The sequence below is a fragment of the Protobothrops mucrosquamatus genome, unplaced genomic scaffold (genome assembly GCF_001527695.2).
Source record: "Protobothrops mucrosquamatus isolate PMUCROS unplaced genomic scaffold, P.Mucros_1.0 scaffold_177, whole genome shotgun sequence".
Lineage (NCBI taxonomy): Eukaryota > Metazoa > Chordata > Lepidosauria > Squamata > Viperidae > Protobothrops > Protobothrops mucrosquamatus.
Window position 1 is genome coordinate 3261475 of NW_015386253.1, and position 26684 is coordinate 3288158.

A 26684-nucleotide genomic window follows, 5' to 3' on the forward strand; every position below is an offset into this window, starting at 1 on the left:
AAGAAGAGGGAGTCAAGCTATTCTCCAAAGCACCTGAAGGCAGGACAAGAAGCAACGGATGGAAACTAATCAAAGAAAGAAACAACCTAGAACTAAGGAGAAATTTCCTGACAGTTAGAACAATTAACCAGTGGAAGTGGAACAACCTGCCTCCAGAAGCGGTGAATGCTCCAACACTGAAAGTTTTTAAAAAGAGACTGGATAGCCATTTGTCTGAAATGGTATAGGGTTTCCTGCCTGAGCAGGGGGTTGGACTAGATGGCTTCCAAGATCACTTCAAACATTATTGTTATTATTATTATTTACAGTATTTATTAAGCCACAGATGTGTTTTGATTGTAATAGTTTCTTTATTGATTCTTCTTTTATATGTAAGTTTTAACACAGACATTGGAAATGAGGGAAAACTTTCAGAAGCAACTGCAAGAAATCATGACTGCCACATCATTAGCAAAGTTGCAAGGACAAAGGAACTCCTTATCTAGGAATGGTTTTGAGAATTCTCCAACAACTCCAGATGGACCCCGTTCTGTTCGTAATGGCCGCAGTAGAATCTTGGAAGCTTTAAGGTAGCTACTAGCCAGAATGTCTTAAGATTTCAGGGCTGTAATCTTAGGAAAACTGCTCAGAACAGCTTAAGTTATGTCCTCATTTTTTCCTAACACTTGCTGCATATCTTCATGTCTCAGGCAGTCACGTCATGGAGCAACTGATGTCAATACTGAGCCATCCCAGAATGAACAGATAATTTGGGATGACCCTACGGCAAGAGAGGAGAGAGCAAGGCTTGCCAGTAACTTGCAGTGGCCTAACAGTCCTTCACAGTATTCAGAACAAGTTCAAACTACTGCAGTGACCCCAGGAGAACTTTCACTTAGAAAGTCTGTAAGTGATACAGAAATTGTTGAAATGGGTAAGTTGCAGCATAAATGGCAGAATGGCATTTCAGCATTTGAGTTGCAATTTCATTATCACACGAGAATCTGTACGTAGTTAAATCTTTTGCACATTTTAGCCGTCATTTTTTATTTGTGACATGGAAGATATCTGGGCTGAATTAGGTATGTTACTGTCATTTCATGCTTGACTTCTTGTGGACCTTCTAAAATTTATGTACAAAAGCAAAGAGTCACATAGTGAAGGTTGCCTGAATTATTTCTTCTTATTTTGTAAATGAGCACTTTAAATGCTTTATTCTTTTTAATAAATCTCTGCATAGATGGTAATTTTTGTTATTTTTATGTTTTTATAGTCTTAATGAATTTGAAATCTTTTCTCATGCAAAATGTTTGGATTGAGAAATTTGTATTTAGACTGAAATAGAATTTAGAACATATGTTTGTGGCATGAGTTTGGATTAACCTGATGTTCATCTTATATGTAATTGAGTTTATATTGTATATATTGTTATTCCATGTGTAAATAAAGCTTAGATTGTAGCCTTAATCATGTTTATTCAGAAGAAAATCCCATTTATGTTGAAATAGTTACCTACAATTAAGTAGGTAACTGTCTTGGAGTATAGGAAAGGAGTATTTATGCTCCTGTTTGACTGGTCCATTTTTACTTGCTTTTACTCAGTAAACTATTCAATTTCATCAAATATGAAAAATCATGCACTAATATTTTTCTGATTTAAGGGATTAATGATTCAACGAAAATTGATTCAGTTGAGGTCGCAAATCTTCTGATTAGAAATCCAGAAACACCAATAAAAGAAGATCATCTGATCCCAACTCCATTGGCTCCTGCTATTGCTTTTCCATTGGCAAATCCTCCTGTTGCTCCCCAGCCAAAAGGAGATGTATGTTCTAGCATGGTAAATGGATACATAGAGTAACACATAAATTGAGAAATTGTATCTCTAGTTTGACGTGATCTTAGATTTTGCGATAATAGATGTACAAGACAGGAAAAAAAATGTTCATTTCAGTTGTTTCCCAGCATTTACTTTCAATCTTGTAATTTCTTCTACTTGTTAAAGAGTAATGAAGATATCGAAATCAAACAGGAAGTAAACTAAAAATAATGGGTGTTGCTTCACAGAATTTGAACTGGCTATGAATTTAGTTCTCTCATTCTCCAATGATACAATTTGCTGAAATCTTTACGGAAAATCACCTGGAAGACAGTTGGACAGGCTTTTCAATCAAATTGATTAGTTTAAATTCTCTTCTTACCCTGCCAGAAATCCTTTTCCTTGATTAAAATTTAGTTGAAAGCCTGGGGAAAGTAAAATCCTGCCAATGCTGCAAAGTCCAAAGGTTAAGTTAAACATCAAAATTCCTAATAAATATTCACAGTAGCTAAGTCTAATATTATATTTGATTGCAATTGGCTATTTCTGACTTTATTCTTCTTGATGAAGAAACTAGAAATTGGAATTGAACTGGTCATCTTTAGTAATATAGAGAGAGGTAATACCTATGTGGATGCCTTTAGAATGACCTAGAGGGGGGGAAAAATCCTACTCTTCTCCATAGGCGCAGGCCATAATCTTGATTTCAAATGTATGCACAAATTTTACTAATTCAAATAAATAATTTCCAAAATATAATTCTGTTAATCTGTTGTATGAAAAACAATAGTCTAGTAGGACGTACACATCTAACAAATGATTAGATTGTAAACTTTTATTTTGCAAGGCTTATGAGCCATAAAACTGTTTTGATTTAATGTGTACTTGTGTTTTAATACTCTTTTATAATAATAATAATAATAATAACAACAACAACAACAACAGTCCTGGTTAGGAAGACCAAAAAATAATGACATTGAATCATTAACAGATTCTATCTATCAAGGAAAATGTGTAGGCATGGAATGTTGCAAGTATATTAGATGGGAAGAATATCTGAAGGACAGTGAAGAAGATGCATTGAAATTAGTATACCAGGAAGGCTTACTGACTATTGGAGAGACCAAACTGGCCTACAAGAAAGACCAAATGAAGAACAGAATGGAAGCATGGAAATACAAAGCATTACATGGCCAATACAGAAAAAAAACCCAGAGAAAACAGATATTAACAACACTTACCAATGGCTAAGAGCAGGAAAGTTGAAGAAAAGACAAAGCAGCTAATTCTGGCTGCACGAGACCAAGTCTAAATAACAAATGCATATTGTCAATAAAAAAGATAAAAAAGTCTGGCTAGTAGACATGGCAGTACCTGGAGACAGCAGAAGAGAAGAGAAAGAATTTGAGAAAAATCACAAAATACAAAGACCTGCAAATAGAAATAGAATGACTATGGCAGAAGTAAGCAAAGGTAATGCCAATAGTAATAAGTGCCTTGGGTGCAATCCCAAAACAACTGGACCACCACTTGAGCACCATTGGCATTGACAAATTCACCATCAGTCAATTGCAAAAGGCGGCTTTACTCGAAACGGCTGCCATCCTGCAACGATATCTATAACACCATCAAACATCCGCATCTGCCTATCTTAGGTCCTTGGAAAGGACTCGATAGGTAGACCATAGTGCCAAATCCAGTCTGAACATCTGTCTGACTGTGCAATGAACAACAACACTAATAATAACAATCATTATTAAATACTAAATTGTGGCAGTGTAATTACAGTAATAAATGGCAATGTAGTAGCACTGAAATGTGTGAAAAATGGAATAAGATAACCTGCTTCTTAAATGACTGGAACTGTAGTCATGATGGTTTAAGTTAGATAACTTACTCTAAATTTATGTTAGATGGCTTGCTAAATGTATGCAAGATTTTTTTATGTAGGAAGGATATTGTTAATGAGAAAGCATCCTATTCATCCTTTAATTATTTTTTCTTTTATTTCATATTCAGGTCACTAAAATTGACCAAAGGGACTACGAAGAACCAACAAAAATGCACAGATTTCAGCTCTCTTCTCTTAATCCACAGGAAAGAATTGATTATTACCAGCTAATTGAAGAACTAGGTAGGTGATGTATAGAACTTTTGGAATGTTGTATCTAGACTCTGTTGCTGCATTCCTCATAGAGACATATTGAACCATGTTTCTTTTGAATTGCTTTATTGAATAATTCTTAAATTCCTAAATTTGCTTTTCCTTCAGAAGGCATTCTGTTTTAAAATAACAGTACAAAAATATATTCCTTAGGGGGAGTGGTGTTGGAGAAGCAATGCTTTGATTCGAGCTGCACACATACAATTGTGGGACAGCCTCTTCGCAATGAAAAATTCTTGGCATCAATGGCAGCAGGAAAATGGGTGCTTCATCGTTCTTATTTGGAAGCATGCCGAGCAGCACACAGCTTTGTAAAGGTATTCAACATTATTAAGAACATTTAAAATTCATTAACATTTTAATGTAATTTACACTCTAGAACATAATGTCCCAGCCTGTATTTCATGGTGAACAAATATTTCTTTGAATATGACCAGTGTATACTATATATATAGATATTCCCACCAAAATATTAACTGTTTGACTTTTGAAGACAACAGTACAAACCAATCTCCCTTACTGTCTAAGAAGGCAAGAAATCACAGAATTCAAAGTAATTGATAAGTAGGCTTTTTCCAGTATATTCTTTCAGTTATTTTCCTTACCTTCCTTAGTACGCACTTTACTTAGCCATTCTTCAACTAATATCTCCTAATTAAAAATATTTCTTCTATCTACTTGTCTATGGATAGTCTCAGTCATCCAGATCATGGTTGTCCCATGAAGACATGCCCAGAGAATTCTCTCTGAACTGTCATTTTTTTCCAACTTGACAACAGAAGGAACAGGCTTCCTTTTATTTATTTGACCTTCCTGGATTAGGAAGAGTCCCAGAATCATCCCTCAAGGTCCTCCAATAACTGCAACAGTCTGCAAGCAGTTTTAGAAGCCGTGCTTCAAAATAGCTGGTGAGCTGAAGCTGGGTGGTAGGTGGTGCTGAAATCACGTCATTGTTGGATAAAACAGCCGTTTTGGGATTTACTTTTCGAACAGACAGTAAGCTATTCCCTTCATTTCTTAATCAATTTATGAGACTGTTATCTCTATTAGCTAAAAGAAGGTCTCTTTAGTTACAGTTTATCATTTCTTTTTGAAGCTATATGCCATCTTTGAGACTCCTTTATTGTTAAACAACAAGGAAGGGGGTTCCTGGAGGCAGCTAAAATAAGGAAAGATGGAGCATTGTTTTCTTTTGAAATATAAGAATAAAAGTTGTAGTCTTAATTTACTATTTTTAAAATAAACTGCAGCCTTGTGTTGTGGTGGCTGAAATTTTCCGATTTTCATGAACTCTGGGTAGAAAAAAGGGGGAAAAATAAATAACATTTTTTGACCACTAGAGGGAGTTATGAAGATGTTTAACTCTGTGCTGGAGTCTGTCATTAAGGAAATTTTTGAAAATACAGAAAACATTTATACCATAAATCACCTGGGGTCCAAAAATTATAATTATACAGAGGACATTAAAAAAAGAACATTATCAACCCACTTTATAAAATTATCAACCCATTTTGTCAACTCTACAAATGCTGGATAACCCAAATAACCTAACTCTACCTTTGGAATGTAAAGCTGACACCAGTTTTCATTATGATGATGGTTTGAATATAATCCTCCCAGTGCAGCTGAAACAAGAGTGTCAAGTTAACTCACAACTCCTAAGAGGTCAAGTTTGGGGTTTTTTTCCTCATGGATACCAACAAGGTCGAGAACTATTTGAGAAAAACAGATATGATAGAAATCTTAGAGAAGGAAACTTCATTCTACAAGGATTTGCTCCAGGTTAATCTACAGTGTCTAACATAGGGGTAGTCAACCTTGGCTCTTTTATGACTCTTGGACTTCAATTCCCAGAATTCCTGAGCCAGCTGGAGTTGAAGTCCACGAGTCATGAAAGAGCCAAGGTTGACTACCCCTGGTCTAACAGAACAATCTTGGGACAATTTTTCATGGATGTAAATAATGTTGAGACTTGATAAATACCCTTAAGAGAAAAAAAAGATTTCATTCTATGAAGACAAGCTAGAGGGAGTGAGTTAAATTTAATGATTTAATTAGTTAGGATAGATTTTTATAAGTTTGATATATATATTGAAAGAAGCTTTAAGGTAGCTTTGTATGTGTAAAATTAGTTTGTAAATGCATGTCTTCTGTCTTTTTATGTAATGTTGAGAAAGCTCTAATGTAGTTTTAGGTTCCCCCCTCCTTTATATATAATACTTGAGTACAGGTAATCCCTGAGTTACAAACGTTTCCTTAGCGAATGTTTGAAATCACGCGACAAGCGCCCCAAAATTATGAATGTTGACACATCACGGCAGTTGTTCACCCTTACGAACGACCGCAGTGGCACTGCAACATTCACCTTGGCTATTCCTTTGCTCGGGTCTCCCTAGGCGTTAGACCTGTGGATACTCACCTTGCGAAGATTGAAAGATCCTGTGCTTTCTTGGCTGCTCCAGGCCTTCGGTGCATTCACAGAAAATGGAGGCCTAAATTATCGTAAGATCACGCAAGAACAGTGGCATGAGATCTCACACTACTGATCTTGCATGATCTCATGGTAATTTAGGTTTCTGTTCTCTGCAGCAAAGCACGGAACGGAAGCCGGGGAACGCTTCTGCGGGCCTCTGGAAGCCAGATCCAGGCTTTGGAGGCCTTTTCTGGGCTGCTGCTCCTTGGAAAGGAGGCGGGGGCTGCTTCTGTGGGCCTCCGGAGGCCCGATCCAGGTGTCTGAGGCCTTTTCCAGGACGTTGCCCAGAAAGGAAGCCAGGGGATGCTTCCGCAGGCCTCCGGAGGTCTGTCCTGGGCTTCAAAGGCCGCCTCTGAGGCCCAGAAGGGAGGCTGTGGGCGGCGGCCGCATGCTTTTGGAGGTCCGTTCTGGGCCTTGAGGCCTCCCTCTGCTTTTGCTGGGAATAGAGAGAGAGGCTGGAGAAGAGCAGATCTTTACAAGGTAAGTGACCTGTGCGGCAGGATTAGGCGAGGGAGCAATTGTGGTGACCCCAGGGGAGAGAACATGATGTATCTCAGTGGGGGAGCTTGGGTGGTCTGAAGCAAGTGGCCTCTTCCATCACTAGCCCCCCCATGACCTTCCCCACCCTGAGATACCTCATGTTCACTTAATGAGGCATGCATTTGCCCACGCATTAAATTAGTGAATGCGTGGGTGAAAGCTGGGGGTGAATCGCGTTCAAGGTACGAGGTTCACTCCTACAAATCCTTGAGTTACGAATGGAATGGGCAGGCTCCATTACATTCATAACTTGATGACTATCTGTATTGCTTAAACTTAGTAAAATATCCAAACTAGAAACAGTGTTTTCTCCCTTTAGGGTTAAAAAAATTGAAGTAGTATAGAGGATCCCCTTAATATGAGTTATGATAAAGATTAATGAGTCAACAAAAGTATGTATTATTCCCCACAACAAAGAGAAGCAGAGATGGTCAAATTGATTCTTTTCTTCAAAGAAAAGAATATATCTAACCTTGTTTTTATTTTGAAATTGCTTCCAGATTTTGTGCTTGCAATAAAAAAAATGAAATTTTGTTTTTGTTTTTGCTAATTTGATAAGCTATTGTAAATAGCTTGTACATACTGTTGTTTACAAGTAAAAATTAGCAGTTGTAATGTTATCTTCTACTATGCTAAAGAGAGTCGGAATTTGGTGCCTTTTTCTTTTCTTTTCTCTCTTTACACCATTTTTTTCCTCTTCTCTCCCCATCCTCCTAGTTTTCTATTACTTTTTTGAATTTTTCTTTGAATTTTATATTTTGATAAATTAATAAAACTATTATTAAGTCAAAAGGCAACTGAACTTTGTTTTTCCTTGAAGTCGTTTTGCTTCTCATCCAAGAAGCTTCTTCAGTTCTGACTGAATGGTAGAGGATGGAAGGATTTATATTCCTTGCAGTTATCTGGGTATTAGCACCCTTTTTGAGAATTGTTGAGGCCACTTGGAGATTTATCTGTGCCTTCTGAATAGCTCAAATGGGTGTGGAATCTTCTTGGAACTTCTGAATGGACTGTGTTGTAATCAGGAGATAGGTAATGTTGTATCCCTCCTCTTCAGTGGGAGAGGGCTGTTCAGTCTTCATGCAGATGGCCTCTTTGACTCCTCTTTCAAACCAGTGGTCCTCTCTATCCAGAATGTGGACTTTGCTGTCTTCAAAAGAATGATCTTTGTCTTTCAAATGCAAATGGACAGCTGAATGTTGTCCTGATGGGTTTGTTCTCTTATGTTGTGCATTGCATTTGTGAAGTGGTTGTTTTGTTTCTCCAATGTACAGATATGTACATGTCTCACTCCATTGTACTGCATACAGCACATTGCTGGGTGTTTTATCCTTGGGGTAGACAAGCTTCTGCCTTAGAATATTTTGAGGTTTAAAGTGTTTATGTCTTTTGTGGTGGTTGAAACAATATAGTCTGGATAGAGAGGACCACTGGTTTGAAGGAGGGGTCAAAGGGGCCATCTACATGAAGACTGAACAGCCCTCTCCCCACTGAGGAGGAGGGATACAACATTATCTATCTCCTGATTACAACACAGTCCATTCAGCAGTTCCAAGAAGATTCCACACCCATTTGCACTCTTCAGGTGACCCTGAAGGCATAGATAAACCTTCAAGTGGCGTCAACGACTTCAAGGAAAAACAAAGTCCAGTTGCCTTTTGAAAAAGCATCTTTGGGATTCTCCTTTCTACTTTGCATGATTTCAGCCCATAAACAGAACAGTAAAGAATTAACTGCAACTGCCGAAAGGACTGAAATGCCTTGGGCTGCTATCTTTATTAAACTAGAGAGTAATATTGAACATATTGGGACCTGTGAAATACATCGTTTACTTCTGCTGGGATGTAACATCAACGCCCTGACCAGCATCCTGTTCAGAATCCCACTGCTGATATGCAGCATTCTATCATTCTATATTATTCTGGAGGGGGCACATAAGAATAGCAAGTGATTTGGTGGGGGGAAGAAAGCAATTGAAAAAAATGGCCTACATGTAATTCCATTTTCTTTCTCTAGATTTAAGGAAAGGTGCTAAATTAAAAAGTATTACCTTTCATTTTTATTACATACAATAGTCTTGAACAAACAGATCAAAATATCAGTGGGAGGTTTAAAGTTAGAAATGATAAGTGGGTGTGGTTGCATTAAAAAATCTATACCTAGACTATGAATATGAGACACTAGTAATCTGAAGAGAGGTCCAGTAAGTATAAATCTGAATTAGAATTGCTCTAGAAATTTTTTCCAATATCTCCTGGGCAGAGATATTTTCATTTTTGAACAATAGCTTTCTGAAATTCTGTTTTTGAAAGTTTGAAGTCTTATTGAAGTTTATTTGAAGTATGAAGCAGGAAGAGAGTTCCTTTTCCAAGAAAGAAAGCTAAAATATTGGATTTGTCTAACTCATGAATACTGAAAAAACATTTTTTTAATAGATAGGGTTTTATAAATTTCTACTATTCTGTCCAGTTTGGCATGAGAATGATTTGTCTTAAGATTTTGTTTGAAATTTCCTTTAAACTTGACAGAATTAAATATTATTATAGGAGGAAGATTATGAGTGGGGAAGCAACTCTATACTTAGTGTACTGACTGGAATCAATATAGTTCAGAAGAAGTTAGCAGTTGCAGCAATGAGATGGAGAAAGACAATACAACGACGGAGAGAGGAAAACAGCTCTGCTGAGGTATTTACACAATAAACATCATGAGTTGTATCTTGAGGACAGAATTAAGAGGACAGAAGTATATTTCATCTAACAAAGATTAATCCAACTTAATTTACTCAAAATACTTTTTCATTGATGGATAATGCATGAATTTATGAAAATGCTGCCAAGAAAACTGCAGGAACTAGTCCAGATAGTCACCGAGGATTAACACTGACTCAAAGGCACAACCTCCACCCCCAAATAACAATTTATAGTATTTATACAGTTACTTAGTACGAATAAAGGACAATATTTGTAGCTCAGGGTTGAAATGAGGGGTCCTTGTGATCTCTGAGCTTGGTTGTTTTCTTGAAAATGTTTTATTACCCAAATTATCAAAAACACCAAAGATGTTACCTAGTTTAGTAATGAAACACCTGCAAGAAAGCAACCAAGCTCAGAGACCATCAAGGATAGATACCTCAGTCACTATAGTGTAAAACACAAGTATAGTGTGTTTTAAAATACCTTGTTTTACAGTGGGTAAATAAATGGCCAAATGAGAGATTTAAGACATTGATTGGAATCCTATGGTTTCCTATCATTCTGTTTGTACAGTTTCCTTTGTGTAATATTCCCTATTCCTCAGACCAATCTGAAGTATCTAAATCAGGAGCTCTTGTTAGCATTTCATTGTCAGATGAAGTTACTAAGTTTCTTATGAGCTTTGTTACCTTGGTAAAACTATAATCAGTGAAACACAGAACGAAGGAGAGAAGATATGAGTTAATAAGCATTTTTGGACTTACTCCAGAGTTTGCAAGCCATGATTTGGACGATTTAGTTCATAATTTTCAGTTGAGAGACACTTTTTATGTTTGTGTGAGACCAATTTGAGTGCATCTTCAGATAACTTTATTTTCATACCATGTACTGAAGCATGGAAGGGCTATAGATGCAATTAATTTTATTTTATTTTTTTGTTTGAAGCAATAGAAGGGCTTTGACCTGTTATTTGTGGGTGGTGGTATTGCTGAAGTTTTTCTGCACTTTTCTCTGAATCAGGTAGAGCATTTTTTGCCTTTTGAGACTCCAACCACTTCAAGTAGAGTATCTGCCAATTTGAATTGGAACAGGGAAGAATATTAATCTATGTTGCTTTCTTGATTTAAATTGTCTTTGAAAATTGTTAAGATTAATTAATCTTAGAATTAATTTGCATTGTCTATCTGAGCCTCAAATGTAAATGGTAAAAAATATATTCAGTGTGACAAAGTTAATTATATTTTGGTACACAGTCAAACATACATATAAATGAATGTTTCTGCCTTTTTAAGGGGGCATTTGGTGGTTGGAGAGTTATTTTGAATGTTGACCCAGCCAAGGAATCAGGCTTCAAGCGTCTTCTAGAATCAGGAAGTGCAAAGGTGTGTATACATTTAATTATTTAGATATCAGTATATTTGACAATCATAGGTGAGGGAAATGTTGCTATTTTAATAAAAAAAACAATGCTTTCAGATTAAATGTTAAACCTCAATATTTTTTTATAATTGAAAGGAATTATTTTAGATGTAAAAAAGGAAAGGAGTGTGGGGATGTACAAGAAGTGCTGCATGGGTTGAGAAGGTTGTATGGGTGTGCACCAGAGTTGCAGTATGGATCGAGGAGGGTTGTGGGTGAGTGGCATAGGTCGGGAAGGATGCCTGGGAGTGCCCAAAAAGTGATGTGTAGATCGGGGATGGTACTCATAGGTGTAGGTCAAGAAGGATGTATGGGGCCATGGAGCGCATACAGTAGGAGGTGCACCACCAGGTAAGGTAGGACATGTGGGGAGGTAGCGTGAATCAAGAATGCTTGGTCAGTCGCAGGGTTGTGTGAGGTGCCATGTTGGTCAAGGATGGCACACATGGGTTGGTTAGGGTGCTTGGGGGTGAACTAGAGATTGTATGCAGGTCAGAGCTGACCTACCAGGGAGTGCAGATCAGAAGTCCCGGGTCCTGGATTTTGGACTCATTTGGTAAGTTAGCCTATTTGAATCAAGTTACCTTGCTAAGAATTTTAGGTAGTATATAGATATTAAGATCCCTGTTACTCATTCAGATCTACACAGGGGAAAAAGTGGGAGAGCACACTATTTACTTCTAAAACAAAAAAAATTAACTCTTATGATTTAGAGTAAGTTTTTGCAAGTCTTACCCACATGAGCAGACAATGATCATCCATCACTAGTATTGTATTATATTTCAACAAAATATTGTGTATGGTTTTTTTTTAATCTGACAAGCTATTTTCTGAAGGCTATATGTTAGGCGGTTTTGTTAAGTTCCTGAAATTGGCAAAGCTAATTCCATCTATACTACATAAGTAAACCAGAATCTCTGTCTGATTGAATCTACAGGTGTTCCCTGCATATTATCCACCTATCTTTAGAGAAGTTACTCATTTTTTTGCTGATCTTAATAAACTAAAACCAGAAGATGTTAGAATTAATATAAGAGAGGCTGCAGCTCAAGGAGTGAATTGCCTGAAGCCAGAATACATTGCTGACTACCTGATACAGGTTTGCATATTAGTGTCATAGTACAATTTTGAATTATCAAGACTATATTTTATTAGGTATACAAGTAATCCTCAACTTACTTGTTCATTGTTCATTTAACAACGGTTCAACCTCAGCAAACTGACTTACGACTCACACTCAAAATTATGATCATTAAATCACCCTGGCGGTTATTTGATTAAAATTTGAGCATTTGGCAACCGCCTTGCATTTATAAGAGTCGCAGTGTCTTGCAGTAATATGATCGTGATTTGGGACCTTCCCAGTCAGCTTCTGACAAGCAATGCAGTTGGGGCAGCCAGATTTGTTTTTAATCACCATGTGATGCATTTAAATGACCACAGTAAAAACTCTCATAAAATAGGTCCAGGCACACGATCACTTGCTTAACAACTGCATTGCTTTCCAACTGTAATTCTGGCCTCAGTTGTGGGTCTTAAGTCAAGGATTTATCTGTATATTCAGTGAAATACTATGATTACCTGAATTCAGGTAGACCAGGTTGAACATCCACAGCCTTGGACGCTCCCTAGATGACTTTGAGTTCTCTTCTCTCCTCTTTTCTTTTCTGTTCCCACGCCCATCCATTTTCTGCCCAACCTACCCAACAATCTATGGCAGTGGGATGCTTTGTGCACAGTTAAAAGACAGGGTAGAAAATCTTACATTCACTTTATTTCTCAGGTATAAAGATTATGACAAATTACTCTTTTGGTTGGGTTTCAACGTGATCTTTTCAGATAGCAGTATAATAAAATGCTTTCAAGTGGTAATTTGTTTCTCCATTGTCTTTCTAATCAAGAATATATGGTAGCAGGAAGAAAATATATGGTAGCTGAAAACAAAACGTCAGATAAAAAAACTGAAAGTATGATTCTTACAGCTTTCAAAAACTGCTGTCCCTATTTTTTTTTTAAAGGAACCACCACCTTCAATGGAAAACTATCATTTACCAGAAGCTGCTGCTTATCTTCAGAATAGTAAAATACTTGGAATTGGGTTTTCTCAAAAACGTAAAGCTGCTGAAGAAAAGCATACAGCAAAGAGGTCCAGAATTCACTGAAGCGACTAATCTGAAAATATAAATTTTCAATTTCTATTTGTTTTCCTTCCCAAGATAAAATATATTAATTTTTGTAGTATTTTTGTGTGCCTTGGATTTCAAGCAAATAATAACTACAACTTTTTCAAAACTAAACTTCTGCAACTTTTGTTACAGGCTTGGAGGAATGTGTATTTAGATTCATATTGTACTGGAAATGGTACTTGAAGTGTACTTTATTCAGTAAATGCATAAAAAACTATTGAGAAAGGACACACAAGGCCACTTAACATACTTCCATCTGTATCTTTTGCTTCCATCTGTATCTTCTTATTGGTTTCCGCAAGACAATTATATAATGTTATATAATATTATATAACATTTATTTAAGTTGCTATATTAGCTTATATTTGAAAAGGACATAGCCCCATTGAAGTTTTTCCTGCTTTTATAATTCATCTCTCCTTTTCTAAAAACATGCACTTTAGCTTTAGCAGTTCAGGAATTTTCTTTTCAATGGAGAGAACAGTTAAGCATCTCTAAAAAGATAGAACATTACCTTCCAGACCAAAGGTCATCTGATTTTTAAAGTTAAAAAAAGAATAATTCAGAATTGCCTAACCAAAATTTCAGACTTTTTTTTATTTTATTTGTTCCCAAAAAACTTGCTTATTAACTGGGATGTAATTTATACAAAGCTCTAGTTTTGACATGTTTACAGTATTCTCCCAGTTCTTTCATTTGTTAAATCAATGTTTTAATAACAGTATCAAGAAATCTGTATGCAGCAAGTATCAGTCACATCTGAGGCAGTTTATTTAAATTGGCTGTCTATTCATTTATATCAATAGCTGTAGTGAGAATAGCAAGATTTCAAGTAACAACTTCTTTGCAGAAATGAAGAAGAGATCATTCACTGTCTCCTTTCAAAATTCTATTGGGTTTTCATTTTTCAAAAAGGATTTCAAAAAAATGCAAATGTGAAGAAAACATAATTTCAATATTTGGAGACTTGGAAATTAGATTATTATATTCTTTAGTAGTAAAATTAAAACTCAGCCTCATTTTGCTAGTTTTGTTTTTAAAGAAACTACCTGGATGCTAAGTGTCTACAGTAAATAAGAAACAAACAATCTGATCTAATATTGAACAGTTGCTAATTGATATAAGGACCTTTTCTCAGGCAATATAACTGATAAAGATAACACTACTTGTCTCTTGAAAAAGCATGTAACAAAATTTCTACAAAAAGAATAACAAACTGTGAATGTAAGTTTATTTCATTCAGAGAGATTACAAAAATGATAATTCATCTCATCCATGCAAATCCCAAGAACCTTATTAATACAATTATATCTGCACAGTTAATCACACAGAACTAAAAAGGGATGTATAAAGTTTGAAAACTCAACCATGCCTTTTTAGAAAGTCCATTGTTACATGATCATTAATATATGTGTAAAGAACTTTACCATAGTAGTAAAATACTGTAAATAAAACCTAGTTGAATATTTTCTTTTTGTGCAGATGTCAGCAAATTTAGTTACACCTTGTATTTTTTATAGCACCTTCATTGGAAAACTCAACATTTTATAAAGCTGTTGTCAACCTCACAACATCCCTGTGAGGTAGGGAAGTATTGTTTTTGCAGTTTAGAAAACAAATATAATTAAATTTCCTCTAATTTCCAATGCTGTATTTGGTACAGACAATGCTTCCTCCTTTGCAATGGTTTCAAATTTCTTCATATTCTTGGATTTGTCACATGACAAGTTGCATTTTTGTAAAAATCAGTAATTTCAGTGAAATCCATTTTAATTTCCATTTTGTTGGAACAAATGTTAGAAATGTTCATTTTTGCATTTTAATAACAACTTTTTATCTTTAATAATCAAGTACATCAGCATATTTATGGCCAGATAATCTGAAGATTTACCCTTTTTTATTTTGCTTCTAAAAAGAAGAGGCATTTTATGCATCCAAGAGAATAAATGTGACAAGAGTTTTAGTCTATCCTATCCCACTACAAATTGAATAGGTCTTCAATCTTTAATGTATTATTCATTTTTCAAAATATATCAAAGATGCTCACTACGATAGTCTCATTTATGCTTCACCTTTCTATTTATAGGAAGCTAGGACAAGAATAATAATAAGTGTCTAAAGTGGTATAAATCCAGAATTTTACCATTTTTGTGCAGACCAGTTTTTATACACAAGTTGTATTTTTTCAAGCAAGCTATTATTCCAAAGCAGATTCTTATCTTTTGCTCCACAGAACCTTCTCACCATCTTTTTATTCCTACCTCGTTGCATGTCAGAAACTATTTAGTATTTTAATCTTTCTAGAACTTTAATCCTGTATGAGCAAATGAATTGATATATGGTAATATTAATTTCTGGGAATATTTATGGTTAAGAGTGATTTCCAGAATATAATAGTTTTGAAACATGAGTGGGGAAACTCCCTGGGCAGTTGACCTTATTGCACTTAAACATTTATATCTTCCTCCTGGAGCCAAGTGATCCTCTTGATTTAGTAAGTGATGAAATTAACGCAATATGAAGTAACTCTTAGAATGGGTCAAAATATTTATATATAGTGAAACCCATCTGATTTCTTAACTGCAATAGTAATAGTAATAATACAGGCAACCAAGTTCTTTTTGCTTCCACCCAGAACTGATACATTATGCAACTAGTCCACCATGATACTAGAGTTCTTTATAATTGATGAATTCTGTCCCAGCTTCTACTTTAGAATTGGGACATGCTAGGGATATAATTTTGGGTTCCTTTCAGATTGTAGATTTTAAAGAAGTGGACAGGAGGTGCAGAATGATAACGGCTATAACCTGATTAGACAACTTCTGGTTTTCTGGGCTGCTTTAAATGGCCAGGACAAGCCATGCTAGCAGAAATAATCATCTCCCTATATTCCCCTATTCCAGAGAAGGCAGTTAAGGTCAGTGGCATATTTTGTGAATCCATTTCAATTGGGCTTTTGACCAAGATAAGGTAATGAAACAACCTTGTGAATTGCCTGAGGATTGAGGTTTGGTATTGTTTTATAGAGCTTCCAGTTTTCTTGTCAAATTATGTCCAGATGGCAGTACTGATTTGTGTTCCCATTAGCCTGCCTTGATTCCGATTTTGTATCCCTATTCTACATGAATTTGATAGGGGAGTGTTTTCAAGAATTCTGATGTCAGGTGTCATTGCTAGGTTGATGTTACTCAGTTCTACACTCACCATCCAATTCTAAGCAGGCATCTGGTAACTGAACGTTACCTATGTTTGATAATGGGTAAATGTTACTGTTGGTTAAAAGGAGGACTTGGATTTTGGGATTGAATTATATGTGATTTGTATAAGGTTGCAGTCCCAGTGAAAATGTGTAGTTAATAAGTGCTGCTTTGATCCTTAAATCTCATTGAATTTGCAGATGTTGAGGAATCTTTGCACAATTTTATTATTACACCTGCATTCCTTCCAGGATTAGATTTTTACAAGTTGTCCGTGCATTGGTTACATCGTATTGTGACTATTGCAACACACTGTGGCTACCCTTGAAGTGTCCAAACATTTCAGTTAGTGCAAAATCCAGCAGGCAGATTGCCAAATTATGGAAGGTGCAAAGTTCATACGGTGCTGATACTATCTGCACTGGTTGCCAATTGCTTTCCAAGCATAATTTAAAGGGTTGCTATTAATTCTTAAAGTCCCAAATGGCTTAGAGTCTCTGTTGTTCTCATTACAAATTCAATTGATTGTTAAGATTGGGAGATACTCTCCTCCCCCTCCCCGCATCACTTTTAAACATATTACACTCCCAGAGATGTAGCTAGCCTTTGGTTATGAGAAAAGGCTTTTTCTTGCATTGCTCCTGAATGTTGGTATGCACACTTCATCACATTCTTCATTGTTAATCTTTTCTTGCTAATTTTATTTCACATTGTTTTTTTCTTTCTTTAAACAAAATTTTGTTAGATACTTGGAATGCCCAATACAGCTAAAGAGTAGCACACTCAAATAAATAAATAAATAAATAGCATTTACTATAAATTTATTTCTTTTGGAGAAGTGGACATAGGATAAGTCTATTAAAACTGTTTATTTTGCAGATCAATTATTGCCCTATTTTGTCTAAAAACATCTTTTGAAAGCAGGCAGTTGTCTCTATAGTTGATTTGGCTTAGACAATTTAGCCAAAAACAATTGGATTGCTTGAAACTGTATAAAGCATGTTTCCTATGAAGTATTGAAATGAGCATATAGAAGACATGCTCTATACAGTGTTTTTATTGTATACCACAATTGAAAATAGTGTTAAGGTCACAGCCTATTCATTGTCAATACATTGGATTTGAATTCCAATATATGACTGACTATACAGTCCAAGACTTCAAGTTCTTGACATGACAATTGTGCTGATTGGATCTATGTAGCTTGAACTTTGTATCTCTTGATCCCTATTCAACTTTGACTGCCAACATTCAGAAACAGGTACACCAGCTAAATAGCATGGTGCAATTATGTGTATCCACTAGATCAGGGGTGTCAAACTGGCAGCCTGTGGGCCAGATGCATCACACACAGGCCAGGCCCACCCCGGTTCCACAAAGGCAAAAAAATCACATGTGACATTGAGTTTGACTAGATCACGGGTGCCAAATTTGCCTCGTGACATATCGCAACTTTTTGCATTGATGGCAATGGTATGGGTGCAGCTTCGGTATGATGAAACCGGCCCATGGGCCGGTAGTTTGACACCCCTGGACTAGATGGATGTAGGCATTGATATTAAAGCCACATCTGCATATGGCTTGAATTATAAGTATACATTTTAGGATCTGTATAGAAGCCTCAGAAAATGTTCTTGGGAAGTCCTAATGCTTTTACCAAATGAACAGTAACTCCCAATTTACTGCTTATCAATACAAAATACATAGATATATAAAATGCTCTGGTTAGAGCAGAAAAAAAGCTGCTCAAATAAAAGTTTTATTATGCTATATTCTGTGCTATAGTGTATTATCAAAATATTGTTCATGTAAATACACTTTATCTGCCCCTTAGATTCCCTTGAAGTGTACTGTTAAGAGCTTCCTAAATTATAGTTGAATATTTTTGATTAGGAACATGGACACTGCTTTCATTTAAAAAGCACCAATCACTCTTATGCAGCAAAGTAGTTACATGGTTTTCCAGAGGTATTCATAGAATAGGCAATGAACCTAAATACAAATTCAGAATGAATTTTAGGCTAACTATGATTTTATAAGTACCGTGAATTAAATACTCTGAACTTCAAAGACAGACCGCTAAAAACTGGGACTGTTTTTTTTCAAGCTAACATTTATTTTAATCAGCTCAGAATTAGATGTCTGGACTAAAAGAATACTCATTTGCATTCAGATCACCTCAGTTTGTTTCTTTATAATTATTTTGCCCACGGATCACAAAGCAGTTGTGTAACAGAAGTTTATATTCGCATATATGACATTTGTTAGGATAGATAAAATGCAGAACTTCAGAGTGCATAAAGTCAAACCATCCACATGTGTATGAGCTCCTCCCAAAATTAAGAATCTCAAGGAACAATTTATAATATAAAATATGCACTTTGTTTACTAGAGCTCCACTTTCTTTTGAAAGATTTGACTAATTCAATGGTGTAATATTTCAATGAAAGCATGTTCACTAATAAGTATCTGGGGATGTAAAAGTTTTAGCTTCACTACAAAAAGCTGTCAACTTTAGCAGTATTGTTTTCTTTTAACTACATTTTTTTTGGCCACTTGATATTAGTGGTGTTGCTAGCAGTGACACAGTGAGGTAGATGATGACCACACATTTCAAGTTACTTACAGGCCACCAATACTTTGCAACAGCCAATTCAATGCATATCTATGAATGAACTCAGCAGAACTTTTTTCTTGTAACATGCATAAGACTGCAGCTTTAAGTTTCAACACCATGATCATGTATTTGCCACACTGAAGTGATGCACGGCATCAGAACATGTATATATAATCATTAGACTGCAGAGGTCATGAACATTTCTATATTTATTAATGTTACAATATTAACTTGCTATACCAACTATGCCCAAGAACTCAAGTGAATACAAAGGACAGCTTCATCTACCCTATCATACAGTATATTAAAACTTGATTCATGTGTAACAATTTTAATAAATGTCAAAGCTGGAATTTAAAATTGTACGTTTCACATAATCTTAGTTCTTCAGCTTTAATACCCTGCAAAGGCTTTGTTGGCAAATAGACAACTTTCAGGAAAGATACGCAACTCAACGATGTCAGCTGTTTTACTTCCAGTGATCTAAGCATGTAGAGGACTGGTTCTGCATCTGTATAAAACACAACTACTTAGAAGAATATATCTCACAATTCTTAATAGGAATAAAATATTATTCTAAGCAGTCTGTTCTTCATTTAAAGCAATGATTTCATATTCTAAACACTCCTTAATTGCAAAGTCATCTTTTTATAAAGTACATAGCTACTTCATAAGTAATACATTTGTCTAAATGTTGGCTTGAGAGTCCAGAAAACAGCCAGGCATTTGGAAAGACATATCAGGAGTGGCCACATTAGATTCAGATTGGAAGAACAAAGTAAAAAAAAATTAATCCAGGGAGCAAGAACCTCTTTGGGAGCTGGTTTGAATTCTACTCACAGTCAATGTTATATAGCAAAATATAGCATAAATTAGTATTCAAATACTGTTAATATGTGTCCAAATAAATGAGTACATAGCTGGCCAGGAAACAGTTTTGACTGAAGTTGCCATTACTCTTTGGGCAGGAGGAAAAAATGCCATAAATGCAACATCTTATTCTCAAAATATATCCAAATCTTAAAAACAGTAAATAAGTACAATGGACATTTTTCACTATGCATATAAGTATCTCCATCCTGCAAATATAATGGTATGCGTGAGCAATAGCTGATATTTCCTAACAGATTGCTAAGGCTAAATATTTAGCATCAACTTCTCAGAAATATGTCCCAGATATTATAGGAGCAAACATTTATTGACCATTTATCCAAAGAAAATCTAACTCTTTGATATATAGTTGCATATTCCATGCAACTACCTGACTATATTGCAATTTGTCAAGCCTGGAGAGCTATTTCTCAAATGAAGAATTTACACAAATGAAACCAGTTAATATACAGACCAATGTCCATAAATTTTCTATCTGGATATGTACTTATTTTCTGATAACTAAAGAAAAACTCAACACTATGCTGCATTTAAAAAAAAACTGTGCATTAGAGGTTCCTAGTAAATTATGGCTACATGTGAAAGGATATAATAAATGGGGCACGGAACAAACTGCTCATTTAAGGTCACTTAAATTATATTATATTATCAACTCAGATGGCTGATTTCTGCAGGATTTCTTAGAGGAATCCAGTAGAGCTGGTTTCGAGTTTCAGATGGCCACCAAAGAGTTGTAACCTTTTCCAGAAGTTGTGATCCACATGGTATCCACAATGAGTGCAGCAAGTCTGAGGTAGTCAACCTTTACGAAGGCTCAGTATCTGAACATAAAAAAATTTGAAATAACCACTGGCTGCAGAGGAATCAAAACACCGGGAACTCTTGTTCAACAATTTACATTAATTTCCCTCATAATATAAAGAAGGTGTACCAAATTAAGTATATTTTCAAAGTGCAGAAAAGCAATCACTTACGTCAAAGTAGCCTGCACTTGTTGTAGAAGATCCAGCAGAAACAAGACGGCATGTTCATAATTGGTGTGGTTTAGTTATCTTAAGAATGGAAGGGTATCAAATAACCATTCCTTAATTGTAATATGTGTGCAGCTTTACTGATCCCCAAGCACAGCATATTGGTTGTCTAGCTGAAGTTTAGTTGCCTGGGATTTTGAAACCTCATCCCTACCTCTATTTTTGTGTTTTACTACTTCAAAGCTCTTCTCCATTTCTTTATCCCTAAGGGAAAATAAATGTAATCAGTAACTGTCTTAGACACACTTGCCCTTTAGCAATACTAATCAATGACACTAATTTAGTTGCAAAATTCCATGACTAGGGTCCTAACAAAGGAGACCATAATCCAAAGAACTATTGCAGGCATGGTTAAGGGCTTGCATATGCCACTGATGACATTTCTCTGAACAAACCTCAATGCCATTTCATAAACTGATTTTGAAATGACAAACTGGGTTCTGTTATACAAGCATGTAAATTCTGTTATACAAGCATATATATTCAAAACTTTTGATAGCATTAATGAGGCAGTTCACTGGATTGCAGCCACAAAAATGTATCCCAACATCCCAAATAGACTAACACTGCAACAACATGTCAATAATTATGAATATGGTAATGTCCTAAATGCAACATTCAGAAACTATTCCAAAGCATAAGCTAAATGCATAACTATTTCTGCATGCTTGTTTTTTTTTAATTGAACTTAAATCGCATGAAAGCTTGGACCTGGAATACTTATTTATAAGCAGTCAGTTACAAGAAGACTGATATTCAAATAAAATCCATTAATTGTGTAGGGACTGCCTAAAAGTCATTCTTAACACAAATAATCCCAAATGCAGTAACAGATTATGAAACAAAATTGGCAAATGCCATCTTTGTGTATATTATGGAACAAATACAGATATACTGTAATTTACTGCTTAAGTTTAATATTGATAAACCACCTATAATTAAAATTTGAACCATTTACTCAGTATCAATTAAAATACTGAAGTTCTGCAATGGACCAAGTCCCATAGAAAGTAATTTGATATTAGGAATGGGCCCAGATCAAGTTATACAACAATCTCACATCCCACCTCTCTACATAGCACTGCATAAATTGAGAAACTGGTTTTTAAAAATTTCAATCTGAGCTTCTGCAGATAAAATCCATATCCTCCCTAGTTATTCTTAAAGCACACTTGCTTCCTCTAGTGCAGATCACATTGTATACTTGTTTATGATCTGTGGAAAAATTACAAAACTTTAGATTAGACTATGAAACTATGAAGAGATTGCTAGGTTGGGAGAAGAATTATTTTAAGGAAATATTCTAGAATTGTATCGCCATACTTACTTTCTAGTATCTACTTGCTTGGCAGTGGACTGCAATGATGGGAACTGTGTATCACTATAGATCTCTGGAGGACCTTGTGGCACTTTTCGTGTCCTGCCTTCTCTTGCACCAGGTGGCCTATATACTCCACTGGATTGCACTGGCTCTGGATTTTCTGTAAAGAATTTAAAAAACCCAAACAATCAGATATAATTAGATAAACGTTAAATGAAAATTTTCAATTTAATATTTAATATTGAATCTACACTTAATTCTTTGGCTGTACAAGTAAAGATTCCTCTGTATTCAGACAATCTATTCCTTAAGCAAGTGTTAGAAATAAAATATTTCCAAATATATTCATTTTTTATTCAACAGGTTTTCATTTAGCTAAAAATGAGACAAAATGGCCGATTCAGTAAACATTGGTAAATTAAAAGGAACATAGAACAAAGCTCACCAATAATTTCAGCAACAGGTATTTGTGTAGGAGCAGACCTATTCCAAGGACCAGATGATTTCTCCAAACTTCCACCTGGTTCCTCACTATTATCCCTTGGTTCTTCTTTTTTCTCATTTTCTTCTTCATCTTTTTCACTGACAAAAAAAAAAAGGTGTTGCAGCATTCATCACTTATGTAAACACATTCATACTATAATGCGCAAACTGAGCATACAGTAGTGCTGAAAGTATGTTATTTAAAACAAAAGGGAACATCTCCAATCTCGTGTTATGAAGACTAATACCAACAATTAGAACACAATCATGTCACTAATCTATAGGCTCCTAACTAATAAAGAGGATGCAAAATGTTTAGGCATGAAAAAACCTTGTTTTTAATAATCACCAACTAAGATTAAATACTGAACAGTATTTTCTCCACCAAGCACAGAAATATTAAAGCATTTAAGAACAGCAAGCATTGATGTTTTGAAGCAATACTAGCCACTGTGTGGCAAGCTTAGAGATAAGACCTGATTAAGTTTTTCTTCACCTAGAACTTGCAAGTAGTAACTGAATCATTCATGTAGAACTATAGTTTTCAATATATACCTATATACTTTCAAGACAATAATACCTAATTTGCATGGACTGAACTCTGAGGCCACTGTAGTCAATTATTTCTTCCTGCTCAAATTCTTTCCAGTCATCCTCTTCCTGCAAGATGAAGATTACATAGGCTCATTATTAGTTCTTAATGAAGGGCAATCAGCACTGGCAGCTATAGAATGACTGTCACAGAAAAAAAATAGTAGTCATCCTCCTAGGATTTAAATATTCCCAACTCTTCTGTTATATCAGAAGCTAAACAGTGCCTACTTTATAACTAGATAGACCATTTCCACTACTCAACATTCCATACATATCCCATAACACAACTAAATTATTTTCATGATAGTAAGTAAATGTTAATTTTTTCTTTCAAATTACATGCTATATAGAAATCTTAGTATTGTTTAATACAGTAAAATTCTAGTATGCAAACTGGTTCTAACCGATTCCAATTTTAAAATTAAAACTTAAAATTTAATACTTTCAAGATAGTAAAACCTCTCTATAGTATGAAAGATGGCATATCGTGTAGGTTTTCTGGTATTAGTCATATGTCCCCACTTTCACACACTCTGGAGTTATGGAAGTTAGCTTTGATCTGACTAATTCAGAGTTTGATTCAAAAAGGAGTAGTGAAATCAAAACTCCTCAATATCTTAGAGCAAGCTTAAAGAGGGATGAAAAGGAAGAGAGAGAATTGGCTATATTTTAGTTTAGTCCCAAGTTACTATCCATCTTTGAAGTTACTATAAAATCATTATTTCTCGCCAACATGCTATGAGCATTGTCAATTCATACATCTGAGAAAACATAGAAGAAACTACCAGTATTTGCAAGTTAAAAACTATTTTGTTGCATGAAAATGACATATACATTTGGTCAACAATGTATTATGATGGTAAGATGGAACGGATTTTCATTTACCATTAACTGCTGTAGGCCGTATTCATCCACTTATTTGCCAAGCTCCCTTCCTCTCCAAGAGTCAGCAGGGAATCAGGCTACTCTAAATCTTGCTATTCTACAGTTAAAATTCCCAGACTCTATATTTATATATATTGTTTTGCTTTTCATTGTTTGGCTTTTTGGTTATTGAACGCTTTAATATTCCTTATAACTTGCCAGCACAACTCAAGACTGGAAAGAGCTACAAAGGAATAGATGGTACACCAGTTATTTAGTGACTAGCAACATAGCAGCAAAATGAACTGACAGTGTCAAAGCCCGTAGAGGAGGCTGATGTTTCCTGATGGCAGCAATGTTTGGACGAGTGAATTTGCTGAGTTTGCTGGCAGATTTGCCAAGATTGTTTGTCCATAGCTTATACCCATAGTTTGGGTGTTTAACCACTAGTTGATATCAAAGAGATATAATGTTTTGTTAACTCTTGGCTGCCACTTGTTGCTGGTCTAGTTCTATGAAACCAATGCACACCTACTGAATAAGTTTTGCTGGAGAATAAAATTTATCAAAAGATTTGAGAAGCCATGAGGAGCCAGGTCTTCCTTGGCAGCAATAGCCATTTCAAAGATAATACAGACAATTACAAATGGCTACAATACCCCCAATTTGCTCTTAATTGCTATCCAAGCTGACTTAACCAGAATTGTGGTGTCTTAATTGTCTACTCTTGTTCTAAGTGTAATTTTTTTTTTGAGGGGGACAGGCAGGCAGTTACACAAATTCTGAAACTTAGCATCTTGTCATATACGGACAGTTTCACTGCCTCCTCCTCTTGCAGTCATCAAAAGTCTTGCTTCCTCCATAATTTGTTGGGGGAGGAGGGGTGAACAAAAATTAGTATATTGTTTTAGTCCACAGCGCCATTAATCTTGAGAACTAGTGGTGTATACAAATAGAATGCTAGACGAGATAAATTTTGGTCTGCTCCAGACTTTTACATTCTTCGGTAGCTATTTTTGGAGGGAGGCAATAAAATCGTAATAACCGTGTACCATTCTCATATTTTATACTCGGAAGCGAGTGCCCAGGTCTTATCTTGCCTCAACAGCAAGATACTCCTGTTGCTCAAAGCGGCAACTGAGAAAATCGTTCTTGTGCTCTCATGACTAGAGCAGCAAGATGCGGGTTCAAACAGAGGAGTCGTGAGTGCCAAGTGGGAAATTTGGGACAAACCTGGTCAAGCAAGACTGAGCAATTCTCCTGTTTGATCCCCAAAGTCATCCCGCGTACCAGTCTATTTCCTAACAAAATGGATTCCCGTTGCCCCTAGCCTCGGTCTCGGCCCTATGAGCGAAGAAAGCTAAGAAACTGCCTTCCACGCGCCCCAGAGGAAACCCAAGATGGCCTAGCTGGGATGTAGCGACGCCCTCTACCGAAAGGAAGCTACCAACGCCCACAGGAAGTAGTCAGGATAAAGTTTCCTCCTCCTCCTCCTCCTCCTCCCCAATCCTCTTCCACCCTAGTTCCTGGCCAACAAGAGCCCATAATTCTCCCAGTTCTCCCTGGTCGGTCTCGGTCTCCTTACCTTGTTTGCTGCCTTAGCACCGCCGGTGGCCGCGTTAGCATTAGAGGCGGCTCCATGGGCGCCTTCTGCTTGCCGGCTTCCCCCAGTCACACCCGCGGCAGTGGCATTGGAAGAGGCAGCCGAGGAAGGCGCGGCAGTGGCACTTCCCCGGCTACTTTTCTCTTTTCGTTTCTTTTTGTCTCGCTTCGCGAAAAAGTCATCTAAGCTCCTCTCCTCGGTTTCAGCCATGGCGGTGGCGGCGGTAGCTCCTCGCACTCCGGTTCAAACCGGTTATGACTGACAGACTGACCAGTCGCCTCTGCCTAAGGACAGTTGCGGGGAGAAGAGAAAGGGCGGCGAGAACTCGGCGCCACCCAGCAGCCTCGCGTGCTCCTTACGTTCGCCTGGTACCCGCCGCTCCCGTTCTCTCGTGGGAAGCAGAAGGTCCGAGCTTAAACTGCCGCCGCACGCGCAGGCTCTGGCCTCAACGCAATTCGTTCGAAGAGGAGCAGAACGGCTTCCGCTCTCCACGTTGGTGGCCACCACTTGTCACAGCCGAAAGAGGAGGCTGGGAAGAAGAGAGGGAGGGGCGCCGTCAAGAGCAGAGCTTTTCTAACGTAGCACGCAAAGAGCCACTTTATTGGGCATCGGAGCGGGAAGGCGGGAGAACGCATGCATTTGTCCTTCCGCCGACCAACCCGCTGAAAGAAATTAAGAGTCTTGGAGCCAATCAAAAGGTGCGGGGAGGAACCGACGTACGTCTAGCAAAGTGAGTGCCGGCAGCAGTGAACGTTAGGAATTCCTGCGGGTGAATTATTTAGCGCGCATGCGTAGGGGCAGTAG

The 26684-nt window shown here is 36.5% G+C and overlaps 2 protein-coding genes across 4 annotated transcripts in view; one reads left to right on the plus strand and one right to left on the minus strand.

Annotated features, from left to right (window-relative positions):
• Positions 1 to 17191, plus strand: part of TOPBP1 (DNA topoisomerase II binding protein 1) — a 45786-nt gene extending 28595 nt beyond the window's left edge. Inside the window, exons 19-27 of the mRNA XM_015823079.1 lie at positions 377 to 569; positions 690 to 913; positions 1641 to 1819; positions 3818 to 3932; positions 4116 to 4279; positions 9522 to 9662; positions 10964 to 11053; positions 12028 to 12189; positions 13109 to 17191. Coding sequence (XP_015678565.1) covers positions 377 to 569; positions 690 to 913; positions 1641 to 1819; positions 3818 to 3932; positions 4116 to 4279; positions 9522 to 9662; positions 10964 to 11053; positions 12028 to 12189; positions 13109 to 13252 — 1412 coding nt within the window. The 3' untranslated portion in view covers positions 13253 to 17191. The remainder of the gene's footprint in view (positions 1 to 376; positions 570 to 689; positions 914 to 1640; positions 1820 to 3817; positions 3933 to 4115; positions 4280 to 9521; positions 9663 to 10963; positions 11054 to 12027; positions 12190 to 13108) is intronic.
• An 8-nt stretch (positions 17192 to 17199) lies between these two features.
• CDV3 (CDV3 homolog) lies at positions 17200 to 26419 on the minus strand. Of its 3 annotated transcripts, XR_001549035.1 has the most exons (6): positions 25863 to 26419; positions 23400 to 23479; positions 22782 to 22918; positions 22343 to 22496; positions 20959 to 21219; positions 17200 to 20805 (listed from the first exon to the last, which is right to left on the minus strand). XR_001549035.1 is itself a non-coding variant. In XM_015823060.1 (5 exons), the coding sequence occupies exons 1-5, from the start codon at positions 26088 to 26090 to the stop codon at positions 21093 to 21095; spliced, it is 726 nt and encodes a 241-aa protein (XP_015678546.1). In that variant the 5' UTR covers positions 26091 to 26419; the 3' UTR covers positions 17200 to 21092. The 3 variants fall into 3 exon arrangements, 2 of the variants coding, with proteins under 2 accessions (XP_015678546.1, XP_015678556.1); XM_015823060.1 differs by having other exon boundaries at positions 17200 to 21219; XM_015823070.1 differs by lacking the exon at positions 17200 to 20805 and having other exon boundaries at positions 21103 to 22230.
• Positions 26420 to 26684: the final 265 nt, after the last annotated feature.